Below are 18,247 nucleotides of genomic sequence, written 5' to 3' on the forward strand. Positions count from 1 at the left end.
TTGAAACCAAAAACATCTCAGACTGATTGATACGTACAAATAGCATTGTTGTCTTGTAACTGCATTCTCTGTTCTCACAGCAGCTCATTGTGATATCAATATCAAGATTTGTACTATTTTCTCAACTCCATCTTTTCCTCTATCAGGTGAAGCTTTCACAGCTGTGCTCCTTTGTGTTGTATTTGATACAAACAGCCTTAAATCAGATATGTGTAGTTACGTCATACAAAGGGGTGAGTCTTGCCAATGCTATTGTTTGTGACAACCCCTCTGGGTTTTTCTTATGGATTTTCCACACATTTTGAATTCTGTTTTGTAAATGTTACCATGTGATCTGGTTTGTGGGAAATGGATTATGAATCCTGGTAGATCATATTTGACCTGTTTGTTGCTCGAGAGAAGAGATAAAAGAAGCGAATGAGATTAAGTGTGAAATGCATGTCAAATTAGGAGGATTGAAAAGCTTTGAATTATGCTTGCACTGGAACAAAAAATACATACAGTATATGGGCCTAATTTGAGTTTCTACTCATCTGTACTATTGTATAGTGGGTTGAGATGAGTAATGGACTGTAGTGAAGTCATAGGTTTTTATCTATTACAACTGGTTATTCTGTTGTATTTTGCACTTCTCAATAATCTTAAAACTGCTATACAAATGGAGTTGTAACCAACATAATGCACTGTATTTGAGTGTAACGTTAACATTCATACATCTAATTCCTACATGTGTGCTTGATGTTTTATTTTGATCTCACTAAATATTAAGTATTTATTGTAATATAGCAAATGGGATTTAAAAATTGACTAATCTCCAATGATATTGTCTGCGGATAAACGTGGGTTAAAGCTAGTCTCACTTTAGATCAGTAGGGGGCGGTAGTGGTCTTTGGAAATGGTTCCTCTACATTGAAACGAAGAGTAAGACCGATGGAGCGTTCGTTATTTTCGAGAAAGAACTTCAACAAAGACTTAGAAATCCACATGACAGATGTGGATCAATACCCTTTCTAAAGAGGGACGTGTCCAGCTTTGGTTGTAGTCTTAGTATGTTTTGCTTTCTCCTTATGCAACTATACACCTATTTGGTCGACATTGTCCTTGCTGGGGTTTTTTAATGCAGAAAACTGAAGTGAACGCAATTGTCTCGGACACCCTGATTTCCCATTTTTATCACAGGTCACAAACGCATCTGGAGAAGAGAAGGCTGCTTGAAATAGCTGCTGAATGACTGCGTGAAGATGCAATTGGCTCTTAGTAAAACGTTTGGCCAGAAACCAGTGAAATTCCAATTGGAGCAAGATGGAGACTTTTACATGGTTGGGTCAGAGGTATGTGACTATCTATTCATTTACTCTGAAAGCTTGGTACCCTAACGTTAGCCTCAGTTATCTATTCGTCTGGCTAGTTGGTGCTAGCATGCTAACCCAGCCCCATTGATGGTTTCTTAACAAAGAAATACCTAAAAGCGAAGAACGGGGTATTATTGGCTAAAGTACGGCCAGCACCCGGCAGGTGAAACAGCATTTATATGTTCAAAACCAAATAAATAAGTTAACGGAATATCGTGTGCTGTCTTGCAGTAACGTTAACTTGTAATTCCAGTCTAGTATAACGTTAGCGCGTTGTTTTAACGTTACATCAACATGAAGTAACGAGCGAGCTCCCTCAGTCCCTCAGTCTATTTGAACATATCAATTGTAAAGCTGAACCATGTGTGTACAGTAGTGACGCCTCTACGTCACTGTGTTCTACTACCACGGGGTGTTTGAGAGCAGGAGCGCTGACAGACCAGGTCTTGGGCCATTAAAGAGTGAGCATTAAAGGAGGTCTACCCAGTCAGTGATCTGAGTCTTTGCTTTGAGGTGCTCACTGTGTCTCACTGAACTACATGCTCTGGAACAAAGAGCTTCTTGAACACTTTGATTTGTGTTGACATCCACAATATGAGAAGAAGGCAGAGCCCCAGCACCCCCACCATGAAGCGTGGCGCTGCTTCACTGCAAGCAGGCCCGTGAAGGCTGAACGCACAGAGACACTGGCGATGTACCTGTGTCTGTAAGAGGACTTCAACTGAGGAGGAGGTCCACCCGTGTACAGCTGATTGAGACCTATGCACATAGAATCAAGGCTGGAACTGCTGCCAAAGTTGCCTCTTCCAATATTTACTTGAAAGGAGGCCGACTCTTATTTAACCTTTTTATAACCATCTGTCTTTTTCTCTGGTGATCAGTGTAAAAAAAGACTTATTATAGAATATAAACCATGACAGGGTCAGAGGGGAGTTGATACTTGTATAGTATTATATTTGCATCATATTTAGCATGTTTGTGTTGTCCCGTAAGACAGACAGGAGGGTGTCACTCGTTTCAATTTGATGTTCCAATCGGATTTGATGAGCCAGAAAGACGGGCCTCAAAGTGGAGAGCCGCGTCTACAGACACGCATGTCTTCTACAAATAGAAACAGGACTGTATGCTTCTCTCATCATTGGATAACAAACAAGGTGATTCACAATTTCAATACTTTTCGTCCACATTTTTAAAAGAAATTTCAAAGAGAGCAAATTAGGGAATTTCTTTCGACCCCAAATTTGAATTTGGTGTTCCTGATCCTTCTCTCTGCATCGAGCTGCCAATCTGCCCGTCTGGTTGTAGAGAGAGTCTAGGTTTATCCAAGGTGGTTTTATTTTGTCCCTTGTCCTCACTCCGCCGATCACCTAGCTGGCCTTCCTTAACCGCTTATTGAGAGACTGGTGACCTTCAGGTCGTGATGCAACCACCTGGTCACGAAGAACAGAACACCGAGTACTGCAGCATGATGGAAGACCTGTAGGAGCCTGTTGCAGAAAGAACAGTCTGCTCTGTCCCACCCTGAAGAGGGCTTCAGTGGTGTGAGTCCAGTCCAGTTTACTGATTTGTACCCCAAAGTTCTTTCACTTCACTTCCTCTCCCTGGTAGCAGCACAGGGTGCTCCTGTTCCTCTGTAGCGCATAGCTTTTACTGATGTTGAGCTTCAGGTGACAGAAGCTCTCCATCAGTCCTCTGTACTTCTCTGTCTCTAAGTGAAGACAGCGTGTTTTTGACTGGAAAAGATTCACTGTAATCACACACGTCAATATAGTGATAACTTCCAAAACCATACACTTACTACCTTTTTTTTTAAATTCAAATCCTTCAAAGTCTTGTAATATGAGAGGCCTGACGGACGTGGATGTAAACTGCAACTTCACTGGTTGGCGAAGGGGTTAGGGTTAGGGTAGTGAGGGGTCAGCCACTTCTCTACAGCCCCAAGTTCCATGTTGTGCCCACTGTCGGTTCAGCAACAACAGACCAAACACAGACTCCACATTGTTCCTCTTTGCAAAGGACAATATCTCAGCTGCTGAAGTTGAATACTTCACAATATCCAGTAACCAATAACCAGTAAAACTGCTTTCTTTGTGAAGTCTGTAGATTCGTCCATTTGTAATGCAGAATGACCTCTTGCCTTAATTCAAGCTGTGGTCTGTTTGATGTCATCCGACATGTTTTCAATTTGTCTACTTAGTATCATTTGACAGAGGTCGAGTCTTCAGTTTATCCTCTGCAGATATTAGCATTACAAGCCATTAACGCCAAATATTGTTAAGGAGGGGCTGCACGGTGGTATAGTGGCTAGCACTGTCACCTCACAGCAAGAGGGACACGGGTTCGATCCCCCGATCCCGGGCGGTCCTTCCCCGTGGCAGCGTGGGTTCCCTCCGGGTTCTCCGGCTTCCTCCCACACTTCAAAGACACGCAGCTTAGTTTATTTGGAGACTCAAACTTGTCCGTAGGTGTGAATGTTTGTCTGTCTCTGTGTGGCCTGCGGTAACCTGGAGCCCCGTCCAGGGAGCCCTGCCTTCACCCAATGTCAGCTGGGATCGGCTCCTAAGCGGTTTGGATAATGGACTGGAATTGTTAAGGAGTGTGAATAGACTGCACTCCGCTGCATAAAAAATCACCTTCAAAATAAAAACACAGGATTTTTATTTTATTTTTTCAGGCAATGACCCACTTTTGGGTCGCGACCCACTAGTTGAGAATCACTGTCCTAACGGGAAGCTCTTTACCAGGCACGAGGAAGCTTCATCACTTTCAACCCATTTCCCGTTTTGCTCAGCACTTTTTACATTTTTTTAAAAATGTAATTGTTAATGAATAACTTCCCTAACCCTATATTAAACAGTAACAATATACCAAAAGTATTGAATTAGTAAATAAGCGATAAACAGAGATCCGTACTGATAAGTTTATTTTTGAAGAAGATATCTGTATTTACGGGGGGTGGTCATCCAATATGAGGGCACAGTTGGTTATCGTGGTTCATCAAACCACATTACAGCACGCGCTCATATTGTCAACTTGTAGGCAAAGAATGGGGTGAGGTCAGAAAGTGATGTTTGGTTTTGGTGGAAAGCCCCAATAAAAACATGTCTTAGAAACTTGTAGCACCACAAAACCTGGATGGTTAGTTTATTCTGAGGCCTTGTGTGCAAATATTAAAAACAATTTAATCTGCAGAATGCTTTTTGTCGTTTACTTCATTTTGGTTGACTAAAAGTAAAGATCTGCCTTTCTTCCCCAGGTTGGAAACTACCTGCGCATGTTCAGAGGCTCTCTGTATAAACGATATCCTTCTCTATGGAGGAGGCTGGCCTCAGTGGAGGAGAGGAAGAAGATCGTAGCGTCATCACATGGTGAGTGGTGTCTTTGTTTGTTTTTCACCTCTGGACACGTCTGTAATGTCCATAGGTTGTGTAAGATAAGATAGACTTTATTGTCCCGAAGGAAATTTGTCTTGGAAACATACATACAGTTTATAAGGTTTATATTTAATAATTGCAGCTGTAAACAATTTTAACAAAATAAATTTGAAGGAGTGACCACTCTGACTAGTGACTGGTCAACGTAGGTCGTGGTCACCTTGCTGACCCCTGCTGTCTGAGTCCTGTTGAGTTACTGCTCATGAAAACCATCAAAAGATCTTGAATAAAGAAAAGGACAGGGGATGCCGACTGTCAAATTCAGTGATGATGGCGAAACAACAGAACTGGAAAATCCTCCTGCTCACCTTGAACAAGTACAACTAGTTTGTAGGCTGGAGAACATTTGGAGACTGCAGCAGTATGAAGGCAAATCAATGTCAAACTCCGTGAGCATGAAGGAGATCTGTGTAGAGGTTCCTGCAACTCAAACAGCAGCTCACGCAAATCACCTTTGCAAGTGCGAGCTAACTTAAAGCCTTAAGGCCCAAAGCATGCCGAGAGCAAGGAGCTCCTGGTGCACCACGTCCATCGCTCGCTCGCCGCTTTCTGTTTCACACTACGTGGGCGGACCCAGCCGCCATTCTATCATATCTATCCAATTGAATTGGTTACAATCCTCGTCGTTGGATATCACTCCAGACACAGATGCTAGGTGGCGCTATACAGGTGCTTTTCAATCCGCCATTAAACACAACTCAATTACATCTCAGAGGTACATGTTGTACTTTTTACTCCTCTACATCTCAGAGGTACATGTTGTACTTTTTACTCCTCTACATCTCAGAGGTACATGTTGTACTTTTTACTCCTCTACATCTCAGAGGTACATGTTGTACTTTTTACGCAATTACATCTCAGAGGTACATGTTGTACTTTTTACTCCTCTACATCTCAGAGGTACATGTTGTACTTTTTACTCCTCTACATCTCAGAGGTACATGTTGTACTTTTTACTCAACTACGTCTCAGAGGTACATGTTGTACTTTTTACTCCTCTACATCTCAGAGGTACATGTTGTACTTTTTACGCAATTACATCTCAGAGGTACATGTTGTACTTTTTACTCCTCTACATCTCAGAGGTACATGTTGTACTTTTTACTCCTCTACATCTCGGGTACTTTTAATGTCCGTACTTAAAGTAATATTTAGCCGATTACATACTTGACTGAGTTTGTGAATGCAGGTGTTTTACTCGTAGTGTCAGTGATTTAAGTTTGGTTCATATACAAACCGTGTGGCGAGGGCGGCACTGTTCCGCTCTGCTACATATACTGGTGTTTGACAAAACACCACACAGGGACAACTGTCCAGCATACAGCAGAGCTACCATGTTTCACCCACCCAACAAAAAACATCCCAAACATTATGACAATGATAGCAACTGCATCAGTTAGACATCCTTCACAATTATAAACACAATGCATGTGAGATTCAGCAGTTAAGATATGAGTAAACGGTGACATGCTTCTGTGTTTCTGTCTTGGCCATTGTCCATCTGTAGCCACTAGTGTGACTCTGCTGAAGGCATCAGAATGTGAAGAGATCTTCGAGGGTAATGATGAGAAATACAAGGCCGTGTCCATCAGCACAGAGCCCCCGGCTTACCTCAGGTAACTTCAACGAGACTATGGCTCATTCAGCATTTGTTGTGTTCTTGTTGTTCTTGTTCCATTTTCATTTTGTTTCCATTGTCTCAAAAAGAATGTGATTTAAGATGCACCTTGGTCTCAGAACATGAAGGAGCAGATGTGGGCCAACAATACTTTTCACAGCACTGACATTAGTTGTACCATAGTTAGATAACAGTTCACCAATTTTACAAATGAAGGGAGTATTAAAAAATCTCAGAAAATAATCCTGATGAATTCACGGTGATGTCATCATCAGGGTTATCTCAGCGTGGGCTTGGAAACTACAAATTGATAACAGAAAGCCTGAGCCAGTCAGAAAAGTCAGGATCTCTTAATCTGTGTCTTGTGAGTCCCTCAATTGAGTGGAATCACAATACTTCATTTCTTGTCAACCCGCGTCAACCTTGTTTTTTTCCTTCTATAAGGGAGCAGAAAGCAAAGAGGAGCAGTCAGTGGGTTCCCACGCTGCCCAACAGCTCTCACCATCTCGATGCTGTGCCTTGCTCCACCACCATCAACCGCAACCGAATGGGCCGTGACAAGAAAAGGACCTTCCCTCTGTGGTAAGAAAGCTTTACAACAGAAAGTGCAACTGTGTGGCACAAGCTCTGCATCTCTGTTCTGTTGTGAAACAATATATCCTCAGGCTGAAGGTGCTCCTAACTGGCCAAGTCAGGAGAAAATCTCTTTCTAGAAGGATTCCACCTGCGTTTGTGGCCAGATAAATAGGTCTTTCAATGCACATATGGGCATTTGAGAGTGATATTAAAGGAATAATTCACCCACATAATGAACATTTGTATGCCAATTACACTCACCCCGTGTTAGCTTGAATTCTTGAAGAGAACTTTTTTTTTTTTGCATACCTCCACAGTTAACAAAAAAGACAAAATCTTGATTAATTGAGGTAAATGTGTGCAGCAAAATTGTATCAAAATATCTCTCACACAACTCTTGCAGTATAATCCTCGTCTAATTTATCCTGCGTAGGCTCATTACCTCCCAAACACACGCATCTGTGTTGCGGGAGGAAGCTTGTTAACATTGGCTGTTAGCAGCACAGCCCTGCAAAGCTCATGCTATTTCAGGTTGTTTTGAGCTTCATAATGATGCGTTCAAGAGACTATTTTGGTTATGCTGTGGAAACGCTGTGGACATACCCCGATGTCACGTCACATGGTAGCACATGCAGGTTTGATGACAATACATATCTTTGCTTTCTTCCCAACTGGTTTTGAATGGTTGAATAATGTTAAATTGGTTTGAATGTTAGGTTCTGTTGCTAAAATGTACGCGCTTGCTAGCTTGTTTCAGCTGCAAGGTTAAACATTTGTGATTGGGCAGTGGTTTGATATGTGTGTTGGGCCTGGTTGAGAGAGTTTGATAGTAGATAGGTAATGAATGGGAAGTCAGTCAACACGATGAATGGTAGCCCTAAATACTGGCCAACAGTACTTTTTTACTGTGCTAGCATTGTCCTTTAACAGCAATGCTACATTGTTATGGTACAATTCAGGCAGCAATGGTTAATTTAATTTATAAGAAAAAAAGAGGATTTGGTGTATGTATCATACCAGCTAGATCCCTGAAAGTGATCTCTAGAGAAGAGTAGGAACCCTGACTACGTCTTGGTCCTCTCACGTTGGACTGAGGACAGACTGAACGCTACAGTGACTCACTATCGCCTCTTGAGGTACAAATGGTATGAAAAGACAGGATGAGCCGGGGCTAGCTGGTTAGCATGCTCATTTCAGTAGATATCTCATCAACACAATACATAGCCATCCTTGACATCATGTCAACTGCAATATCTTCACATTCCGTTGATGATGTTAGTTAAAAAAAAATGTTTAAACCAAAATTCTGGCCAATCTTACACATTGCATCTTTTTTTGAAGACGATTCATAATTCCTCGGATCCACAATAATAATGCAACATTGAGGTTTTCTGTGTCTTGTGTCTTGCTCAGCTTTGATGACCACGACCCTGCAGTGATCCATGAGAACGCAGCCCAGGTAGAGGCGCTGGTTCCCATTCGTCTCGACATGGAGATTGACGGACAGAAACTGCGAGATGCCTTCACGTGGAACATGAATGGTTAATACATACGTCAACTAGCTTACCAACATCCAAAGCATACAGTATTGTCTACTGTTTAATTTTTCTGTTATGTCAAGTTATTCAATTTTAGAACTTTCTCTAACCCTCCCAATCTGTCCCTCTTTAGAGAAACTGATGACCCCAGAGATGTTTGCAGAGATTTTATGTGATGACCTGGACCTAAATCCTCTGGCCTTCGTCCCCGCCATTGCCTCAGCCATCCGTCAGCAGATTGAGTCCTACCCCACTGACAGCATACTGGAAGAGCAGGCAGACCAGAGAGTTATCATCAAGGTGCGTGCTGAACCAAAGGAACAACTATTCCTCAGGGAGTAGCAGGAACATACTAGACCAGGGTTTGTTAGGTCATTGACTTTAAGGAGAGAAGGAACATTCCGCTACATGAACAATAGTAACACTATATGAACATGAAGACCTTTCAAATGTGGAGAAAATAACATGTAAGCCTAATAATTACACTGGAATGTATTTCGGATACACTTTACTCAAATAACGTTCTTCAAGCCAAATTCTCTCCAAGATGGAGAGCTTGTTGTTCTCCAACGTTGTCTAAATATCTCCTCCCACTTCTCTTGTGTGATTATCAGATCAACCCTTGTTTCCCATTTTGTTTTAATGTTGATTGTATTTTCTTTGTTAAGTTACCAAAAGCTCAAGTATAGGTTACAACAGCTATTCCCAGCCACTGGCCCGGGCTCAGTAGTTGTCAGCAGAGTACCACCTAGAGGGCTGTGAAGGTACTGCCAAAGGCTTGTGTTGAATTTGAAAACAATACACACAAACAATACATTATTTTTTGGTAATTTACAAAACTAATTATTTTCATATATCAATGTGCTCAGGAATGAATAAAAAACATAGTACTTCAAATCAACAAAACATAATTGCAATGACCAGTTAGGTGAGAACATTGCAACACACCATCAGAGACGAACATGCTTTGCTGTTGGCTTGCTAAAGTTCCCTTTAGCAAAACGTGATGTGGGAGACAACCCTGCATCTTTTAAATGCTCCAAAGCATGTGGTGAGGAAATATGACCCTGAATACATTCAATTAGGATTCATAATGGCAGATGGGGATCGGTGATGGTAAGAAGAATATTTATATTGCAGCCACCCTCCAGTTCTCTCTCAGGTCAACACTGTTAGCTCTGTCTGTACTATCGCCGTTGTTTCAAGGTTACCACCGTTGACTGTGAGCCGCCGGCTCGCCTTGAATCCACTGTCATTTTGAAGACATATTGCTAACAGAGGATTAAATTGGTAAAAAACATGTAGTATTTGCTTTTCTCCATTCCTCAGCTGAACATCCATGTGGGGAACATTTCTCTGGTGGACCAGTTTGAGTGGGACATGTCAGAGAGAGAGAACTCGCCGGAGTCTTTTGCACTGAAGCTGTGCTCTGAGCTCGGTCTGGGCGGAGAGTTTGTCACCACTATCGCCTACAGCATTCGCGGTCAGCTCAGCTGGCACCAGAGGACCTATGCCTTCAGGTAACTCAGCCACTCACTGAACACACTATGATTAAGGTAGACATAGAATGTATTGAAGAGGTTTGACTTCAAATTAATACTACAAACTTTCATTGACGTTGGAGGACATACAGTCTTATTCCTTATTTTCTATACCCATTATGAGCTGGTGTACTTTGGTGTATTATGTTGGACTGATTCAGTACTGCCATGCTTGTAATGTGCTTGCAGTGAGAACCCACTCCCGACAGTAGAGATCGCCATCCGCAACACAGGTGATGCAGACCAGTGGTGCCCCCTGTTGGAGACCCTCACAGATGCCGAAATGGAGAAGAAGATCCGAGACCAAGACAGGAACACAAGGTGACGCAGTCGGATACAGATAGATTACTTCATTCATATATATGCACTCCATATGTACCTATTGCTACACGAGGTTTGTTGTTTCAAGAGCTGTTGCTTAAATGGCATTTAACAGAATAAAATTGGCCGCCGTATATTGCTGGCTGCTTGAAGAAGGATGTTCTTTTGTAAACAGAAGGTCTAGTACAAGAATGCTCAAATGTAAATTAGATGTCATTTGGATGGTCAAGTATTGATAGGCATAGTATTGAAACAAATGGTGCAATGACTAATTTGCAAGGTGCAAGTTAATTTAGTTGGTTTAACAAACTGAGTTCACAAACCGCAAGATATCTATGGCAAAACAATACCAGCATGCTCATAAGTCAATCAAAAGTGATTTTGGTTGCTGTAATTGACACTTCGCTAAGCTCCACACACGCAGTGAACCGCCACATCAACTGTTAGGTTTCAACCTAACAACCTGTGAAGCTAACGTGTATCACTATTGCACAACGTTTAACCAGGAACCAGCTCTAAATCCACTAAAGCAGCCTGAACATTACCAAAATCTGAAACCATTGATGACAGTCTATGGAACGGAATTGATAGTTGGAAAATATTCATTTAAAGAATAACAGTCATGCATAATTACTCAAATAATTACGTCATGATAATAATAATAATATTAAAAAGTTAAATAAACCACATTTTGCATTAAATATTTCTATTTTTAATGCAATCTGTAACTGCCATATATTGTCAACTGCTCCAACAACTACCTCCCTAAAATTGTTAGAGGGTGCTTAACCAAAAAAATATTTTAAAGGGGGTACATTATTGATAAAACATCACACAGGGACAAAGAGAACTACTCGTATAAAGTATGTGGGGGCAGGACAGATACAAGTTATCATACTCTCGTGTGTGTGTGTGTGTGTGTGTGTGTGTGTGTATGTATATATATATATATATATATATATATATATATATATATATATACATATATGTATGTATGTATGTATTGTTACGTGAATTCTGGGGGGTGACCCCTCACGATTTTTAATTCGATAATAAAAAAATTTGAAAAACTAATTAATTAATTTTTTTTATTTATTATTATTTCTATTTGGGTTATTAAAACTAGATTCCTTATGTAAATGTTTTCAATTCATCTGGAAATAATTAGTAATAAGCAAATAGGAGGCCTTTCGTGTGAAACCCACAAAAGTTTGAGCCGACGGGGCTCCGTGTCAATCATTGATGCGCAGATGACAGGACAGCCGGCTGGCGGTGCATCAACCCTTGCGATACACCAGAGGGACCCAGACTCCACGTGACTCTTGCCCGGCGGAGCTGGCCCCTCTCTGCATGAACCCCTGGTGCCGTAAGAGGTGGCGAGAAGGAGGGGATAGGCTTTAATCCGTTCCCTATATGATTTTCACACCTGACCGTGCGGGAGATATTGGGGAAAAAGGGTTCCCGAATTCTTCTCCCTGTTTTGCCTCGCGCACTGCTTTACTCTTAAGATTGACCTTTACCGGGCTCTAATATTGTACCGAATATTCTTTAATTGCTGACCACCAGCCCGGTCGAAGGCTGGCTTACTGTCTTATCTGACTCGATCCGCAGTAACTCACATGGACAGTGTAGTCTGTCGCTCTGACTATCATTTGGTTTTATAAGAGTCCAGTATTTACTGGTCTTTTCTATTTACTTTTTGTTTAGATTTTTCTTAATCCTTTCGTAATTGATAAGATCCTGCTTGAGAGCCCAAACAGATATAAAGCTCTTTCAAACGCAAGCCGGTCTCTCCCGGGTGACTTCTCTTAAACTAGAGCGAAACTAATTTGAATAAGTATCAGTGTGGTTTGTGCATGTAAAGAATGCAATCAGTAATGTACTGAGCTGGATCAAACACAACTTACCTCAGGGGCTGACGGGGATCTGCTGAGGCGTAACCCCTCTCTGGGCTGGCTTCTCAAGAAAATATGAAGAAAAGGACTTTGTCGAAGAAACTAATTCGTTACTTATTTATTTGCATTGAAATCAAAGTGTAATCTCTTGGTCCAAAATACAGAGAAGAAATCGTTAATCAAAGTATAATCTCTTCAGAGCAGTTTACAGACAAATGATCTTTAAAAGCCCTGACTCAGTCAGCAGACTGGCTGGCTGTGTAGCCTACGGAGGAAAAAGTTAATGATTCACCCAGCGCAGGAATAGACCGAGCGAGCTTTCTCCCCTGACTCAACTTCAAAAAATCTTCTAAGTATTCTTAAAAACTCTGACTCTCAAAGTCCGGAGATCTGCAAAAAGTTAAAGTTTTACCTCCGTGCAGGCAGAAGCCCGCACGGGGTTCGAGACTGCTCACACGACTCCGCACCACTCCGCACAGCTCCTCCGAACTCCTTCCAACTCCTCTGCTGTTTCAAAACTGCCCCTATTTATACTCGTCCGGGGCTCAGATCTCTGACTTCAAACGGATTCCTACACATCACATCAAACATATCTTCAAACAGAATTTCAAACATCACTTGATTGATTACACCAAAAAACCCTTACTCCAGCGTAATCTTTGAAAGCCCGGGTATTCTTTTGTCTTCATATGAACCCGTCAGCATTTTCACTGACCTCACGGTCAAGGGTATGTTTATTCATATGTACCCCGGGGCCTAACTAATGACCTTAACGCCCTCCTGCCTCTTTCTTTCCGGCCGACATGGTGGCGCCTCAGTCTTCCCCCTCTGCTTGAACTTCGGGCTTCCCCTTGCCCTTCTCATGAACCGAGAAGCACGCCTGGGGGTGTGTGTGGGTGTGTGTGTGTGTATAGGTGAATGAGTGTGCGCCCACCCGTACACATCAGTGCAACAGGGGTTTTGGACAACAGAAGCCTGTCTGTCTACCCGGTGCAATCTTATAAGAGCCTCAGAGTCATATGCCTGATTTAACCACGGCTTTGCCGGTAGAGACATCACGATTTCGCAAAACCTCCACCGTGTTCAACAGTATGCATGTATGTATGCATGCATGCATGCATGCATGCATGCATGTATGCATGCATGCATGCATGTATGCATGCATGTTTGCATGTATGCATGTATGTATGCATGCATGCATGTATGCATGTATGCATGTATGCATGTATGTATGCATGCATGCATGTATGCATGCATGCACATACACATACACTCACTACGGTCTAATCCCGTGTCTTACCATGGAGGGGCTTAGGACCCAGGGGAATGTAGGTGGAAACAGGAAGTGACGGAACGGAAGACACGCCACACAAACAGCTGTTCACTGCTCGCTGGCTGGCCGTTTCTTCTCGCGTTAATTAATTAATGCTTTAACGTGAAAAAAAATACAGTGATATACCGTGAAACCGCCAGAGTCTTACAAAATACTGTGATATGCATTTTTGGTCATACCACCCAGCCCTAATTGGTATGGTTATGGTGTGGGTATAGTATTGGTATGGTGTTGGTATAGTGTGGGTATGGTATTGGTATGGTATGGTGGTTGTATGGTATAGTGTTTGTATGGTATGGTGTTGGTATAGTATTGGTATGGTGTATGGTATGCGTGCACAGAAACTGAAATAAGAGCAAGGGACAAAGAAAACAAACCTGAACAGATACAGTTAAGAATCGCAGAAAGTCTTTCTATGATTGTAGTTGTAAGTATTTTGTCTTAAGTTGCTTCCTGCTGCATTTTGTTCTGATAAGGTTACTGCTGAATAAATACATGTATGAATCATGTCTTATTTATAATATATAGCAAGATTTGAGCACTTCTTTTAATGAAATTCAAGTCTGGTTATTGATTAGTGGTGAATAAAACGTAGTCGTGTTAATTATTGACTCTTCTCCTCAACTCAGGCTCCTTCACGACTGCTGCTGTGTTCATAAAGAGAATTGTCATAATATTCTGCATCCACTCACATTAATATTTCTATAAATCCATTGCGTTCAAATGGAGGCTCTGCTTCTTAGTTATCCGTTGCCATGGTGAACCTAGAACAGGGGTGGGCAAACATTTTGGCTCGGGGGCCACATTGAGTTTTAAAATTTGACAGACGGGCCGGGCCAGTAGCAGATGAATGGAGTGTTTGTGTGAACTAATATAAATTACAAGTAAAAGCCATGACCTAAAAAGTAACTTGCATTTAATTTCAGTGGGAACAGTGGTCACCATTTTTAACCAGTGCGTCAACGTTTGGTTGTGGCAATTCTCAGAACAGATCTGAGGTGTTCATCAGTTAACTGGGATCTTACACGGTATTTTTTTATTGCATAAATGCATATTGTATCATGCACTTACTTAATAAGCAGTCATTTTTGACACAGAGTTTTTAGTGTACAGGTTAATGACTGTGGTCTTTTTAGCAGTTTGATTCTTTGAAGGGATCATAGAAATATTTAACTGTCACATGTAACATGATCAGAGCTCTGCTGTGTAAAGTCTTTCCTTGTCTCTCCCTCCTGTGTCACGGTGTGGGTACATCTCACTGGCGTCAGGAAACACCAGTGAGAATCACTGGTCTGCAGGATGGTGACGAGCGGTGAACAGCTGTTTGTGTGGCGTGTCTTCCGTCTCTTCCCGTTTCCTTCGCCTACATTCCCCTGGGTCCTAAGCCCCTCCCTGTACAGCTTCTTATTCTTTGCACCAACGTACATTTATACGTCTGTCTTTGTTCATCCTGCATCGCTCTGTTCTGTTCTTTAATGTAACGGGCCTGGAGCGACGGAGCCTCTCCCAGCTGTTAGCAGACAGTTGTGCTCGCGAGCAGGCTCGCGAGCTGTGCCCAGCATGCAGTTCGGCGGTGAAATTTTATAAATGTACAATTATTAGTTACAAATTGTTTATGTGTCACAGACTGTTGTGTGCTGTGGTGTTTTTCTCTGTTAAAGAGCGTTAGTTGTGGGTTGGTAATTGTTGTGTTATAAAGTTATGACCATGACTAGAGTTCCCTCTCAATACATATAAGACAACTAGCGCTGACTTCAACAAAGAATACATTTAGCAGTTGTTTCTGCTATGCACCGGTATAATGGTGTGTGAAGAATTCATATCATACCGGAAATAAAAAACCGGTATACTGCCCAGCCCTAGTTTATATTATAGTTTGGGCAATTTTGTAACAATATCTGACGGGCCGGATTAAAAGGCCCAACGGGCCGTAGTATCTGGCCCGCGGGCCGTAGTTTGCCCATGCCTGACCTAGAGAGAACACTCACCGGTTTCAAAAAAATCAATTTTTGCATGTTTATTTATTTAGTCCTCTTGTGTAGTTCCTCTACATAATATTAGTCTTGTCTACGTAGAGAACCATAATCCAGATTCTGAGATCATTCCTTTTTGCAGAATTCTTGAAATAACGTGAGCAAAATGTGTTTTTCTAGGCGCATGAGACGACTGGCCAACACCGCTCCCTCCTGGTAGAAAGAGACATGAAGCTGCATCAGACAGACGGGGACACGGATGTGTCTTCAGGAGACTCCTGTTACTCTGAAATAATCAAGTAAATACTCAGTTCCACTCACAGACAGGTGGTCCGTCTCCATGGACCCTCACTGACTGAACGCAACACACGCATCCAGGCATTCCTCCACGCACAGTACACCGTGATCATCTTTCAGTCATAGCACTTCAAATCTCACCAACATCAGTGTTTGTCATTGAAGGAGGTTTACACAAGTCACTGTCACACGCAATATTCACACTAAACGTATCAAGTCCACACACTTGGCATTACAGTGACTGAGTTTCATACATCTGTATGAATACGATATAGACAGCGCAACTCTTCAGACCTTTATCACATCTGTTACAGAGCTCTGTCATTTCCTCTGTCTGCCAACATCCCCGTTGAAATGACCAAATGATCGACGCTTGAGCAGTTTAGGTCCTGTTCTGATTGACCTCTCGTACTGCACTGGGGGTGTTTTTCACAGCAGACATCTTGAACACATTGGAAAGGAAAGGAGACTAACATTACTGTCGGCTCTGTGTCCCAGTACTGACTTATTAAGCTACATAGAATGAAGTGGTTAGTAAGATTAATGACAGCTGTGCTTTTCCAGCCATGACCAGTCACAGATCTGAGAGCAGTCTGTCTTTGTTTCCCCAGCTACATGTAAGTTAGGGTCCAGCAGTAGGTGGTATACTGGTAACTGCTATTATGCCAGAAAAGAATAACTTCTGCACTTTAGCAGTCTGGTTACAACAGTAGCTAGCTTTAGTTATCAATTATTCATAGGCTAACACAAACATATGTATGAATCTCATTTATAAACTATGAGGCAGAATTTGTAACCCGCCCACACAGATTCTGTATGTTACTGTGTGTGGGGAAATGGCCTGGTCTGTTTTTCTTTGTTGCTTTAATGAGAGCGAGCGCTACTCCGAGTGTAACTCAGGAGGACAGAGGAGACACACCTGGATATCTGTCAATAATCAGACAGTGAGTGGATATACCTGCATATCCACACTTTGATTTACACATGTTAAAGTGAAGTCTCCTCTGGAGATGGTTCAAGCGATCCCATTTAAATCTGTCTTGAATGCTTCTATGATGCATTGCGACACCTTCCTGAGTTATCCGATCTGCTCCAGACCTATGAACGGCGTAACTGTCCATTTAAACAAGTTCTGTTGGGAAAAACCCGTTAATTTTGAAGTTCCACATGACCATCGGTTGGGATCACCTGTAAATGTATCATGACATGTTTTGATAATTGATAAATCGTTTGAGTCATTTTTCATATTACCTGGTTGAATATCATTGTAAGATGAATATCTTTGGGTTTTATTCTGCTCACATTAGACATTGTGATGGGCCTTTTTCCCCTGTTTGTATTATTTTATAGACCATTCAATTCATACTGGCCTTGCAAAGCAAACCTTTGTCGGTGGACGATCCCTCAGATATCGTACCAAATTCCCCCATGTGTTGGGTTTGAACATTTCTGGTGGTGGGAGAACCCAAGAAGATAAAACAAAGTCCCAATTCTCCTTGGGATGGTGTGACTTGTCAAGAAACACAAACTGTCCTGAAGCAGAATCCTTTGAAAGACGCAGTCACACACGGCCTTTAATACATGCGAGCGAGCCACAACGCAGTGTTTTGGCTCCTCTGGTTTATATCAGTCGGGTAAAAACAAACTACAATCCCCAGTGTGCACTGCTCACACAGCAGCAGCGGCGCAACGCTGTCAAGTGTTTGCAGCCAGTTAGAGAGTTGTAGACTCTGGTTCTGACCTTACTTACCAATTGCGATCAGTTCTGTGCACCAGTGTCCATTTGCATGCTGAAACATAGGTAGTTGATACTGTACCCTGTGCATGAGGGACTCATTGCTCCTGTTGTTCCTGCTGTTTGCACCATGCCTCACATTGCACCAGTATCAGCAGACTGGAACTGTTTTGCTGGGAGTGTTTTTGAGGAGCAGACAAGAACCAACGGTGTCTTCTAAAGTGCTGATTTTCAACTTGAACATGCTCCAGATAATTATGTTAACGTATGTACCGTCGCTTCTTGTTCTCTTCTTTTGTAAAATGGCTTTACCTTTTATAGTGGACTTGTTTTTTATATGAAAAATAACAATAAAGAGAAGTTGTTGGAAATATCTTGTTTTGTTAACCTGTGTATTTATTTTTTTTATATTATATTGTGCTAATTTCTCTGAGCCATGAGATGAATAACTTTGCATGAAAGGTACAGATACAGGAGTGTATTTATTTAGTTATGAGTGAAAGTACACATTATCTCACAGTATGTGTGAAGTCGCTAAGAGTAACATATTGTATGAATATAAAACATAAGCATTCATAAACATTCTGAAGCGATCAGACTTGGTCTCCGCTCCCATTTTATTTAAGAAAGCTCC

General features: G+C 41.9%; 1 protein-coding gene across 1 annotated transcript; it reads left to right on the forward strand.

The window, feature by feature from the left end:
• The first annotated feature begins 1,200 nt into the window (after window positions 1-1,200).
• On the forward strand, window positions 1,201-17,986 carry LOC306792834 (SWI/SNF-related matrix-associated actin-dependent regulator of chromatin subfamily B member 1-like). Its single transcript, XM_079290174.1, has 9 exons — window positions 1,201-1,331; window positions 4,609-4,720; window positions 6,294-6,402; window positions 6,849-6,986; window positions 8,394-8,521; window positions 8,652-8,818; window positions 9,848-10,038; window positions 10,249-10,380; window positions 15,762-17,986. Exons 1-9 carry the CDS (start codon window positions 1,242-1,244, stop codon window positions 15,799-15,801), a joined length of 1,107 nt encoding a protein of 368 aa, XP_079146300.1. The 5' UTR covers window positions 1,201-1,241; the 3' UTR covers window positions 15,802-17,986.
• Window positions 17,987-18,247: the final 261 nt, after the last annotated feature.

This window comes from Melanostigma gelatinosum, assembly GCF_949748355.1.
Source record: "Melanostigma gelatinosum genome assembly, chromosome: 18".
Taxonomy (NCBI): Eukaryota; Metazoa; Chordata; class Actinopteri; order Perciformes; family Zoarcidae; genus Melanostigma; species Melanostigma gelatinosum.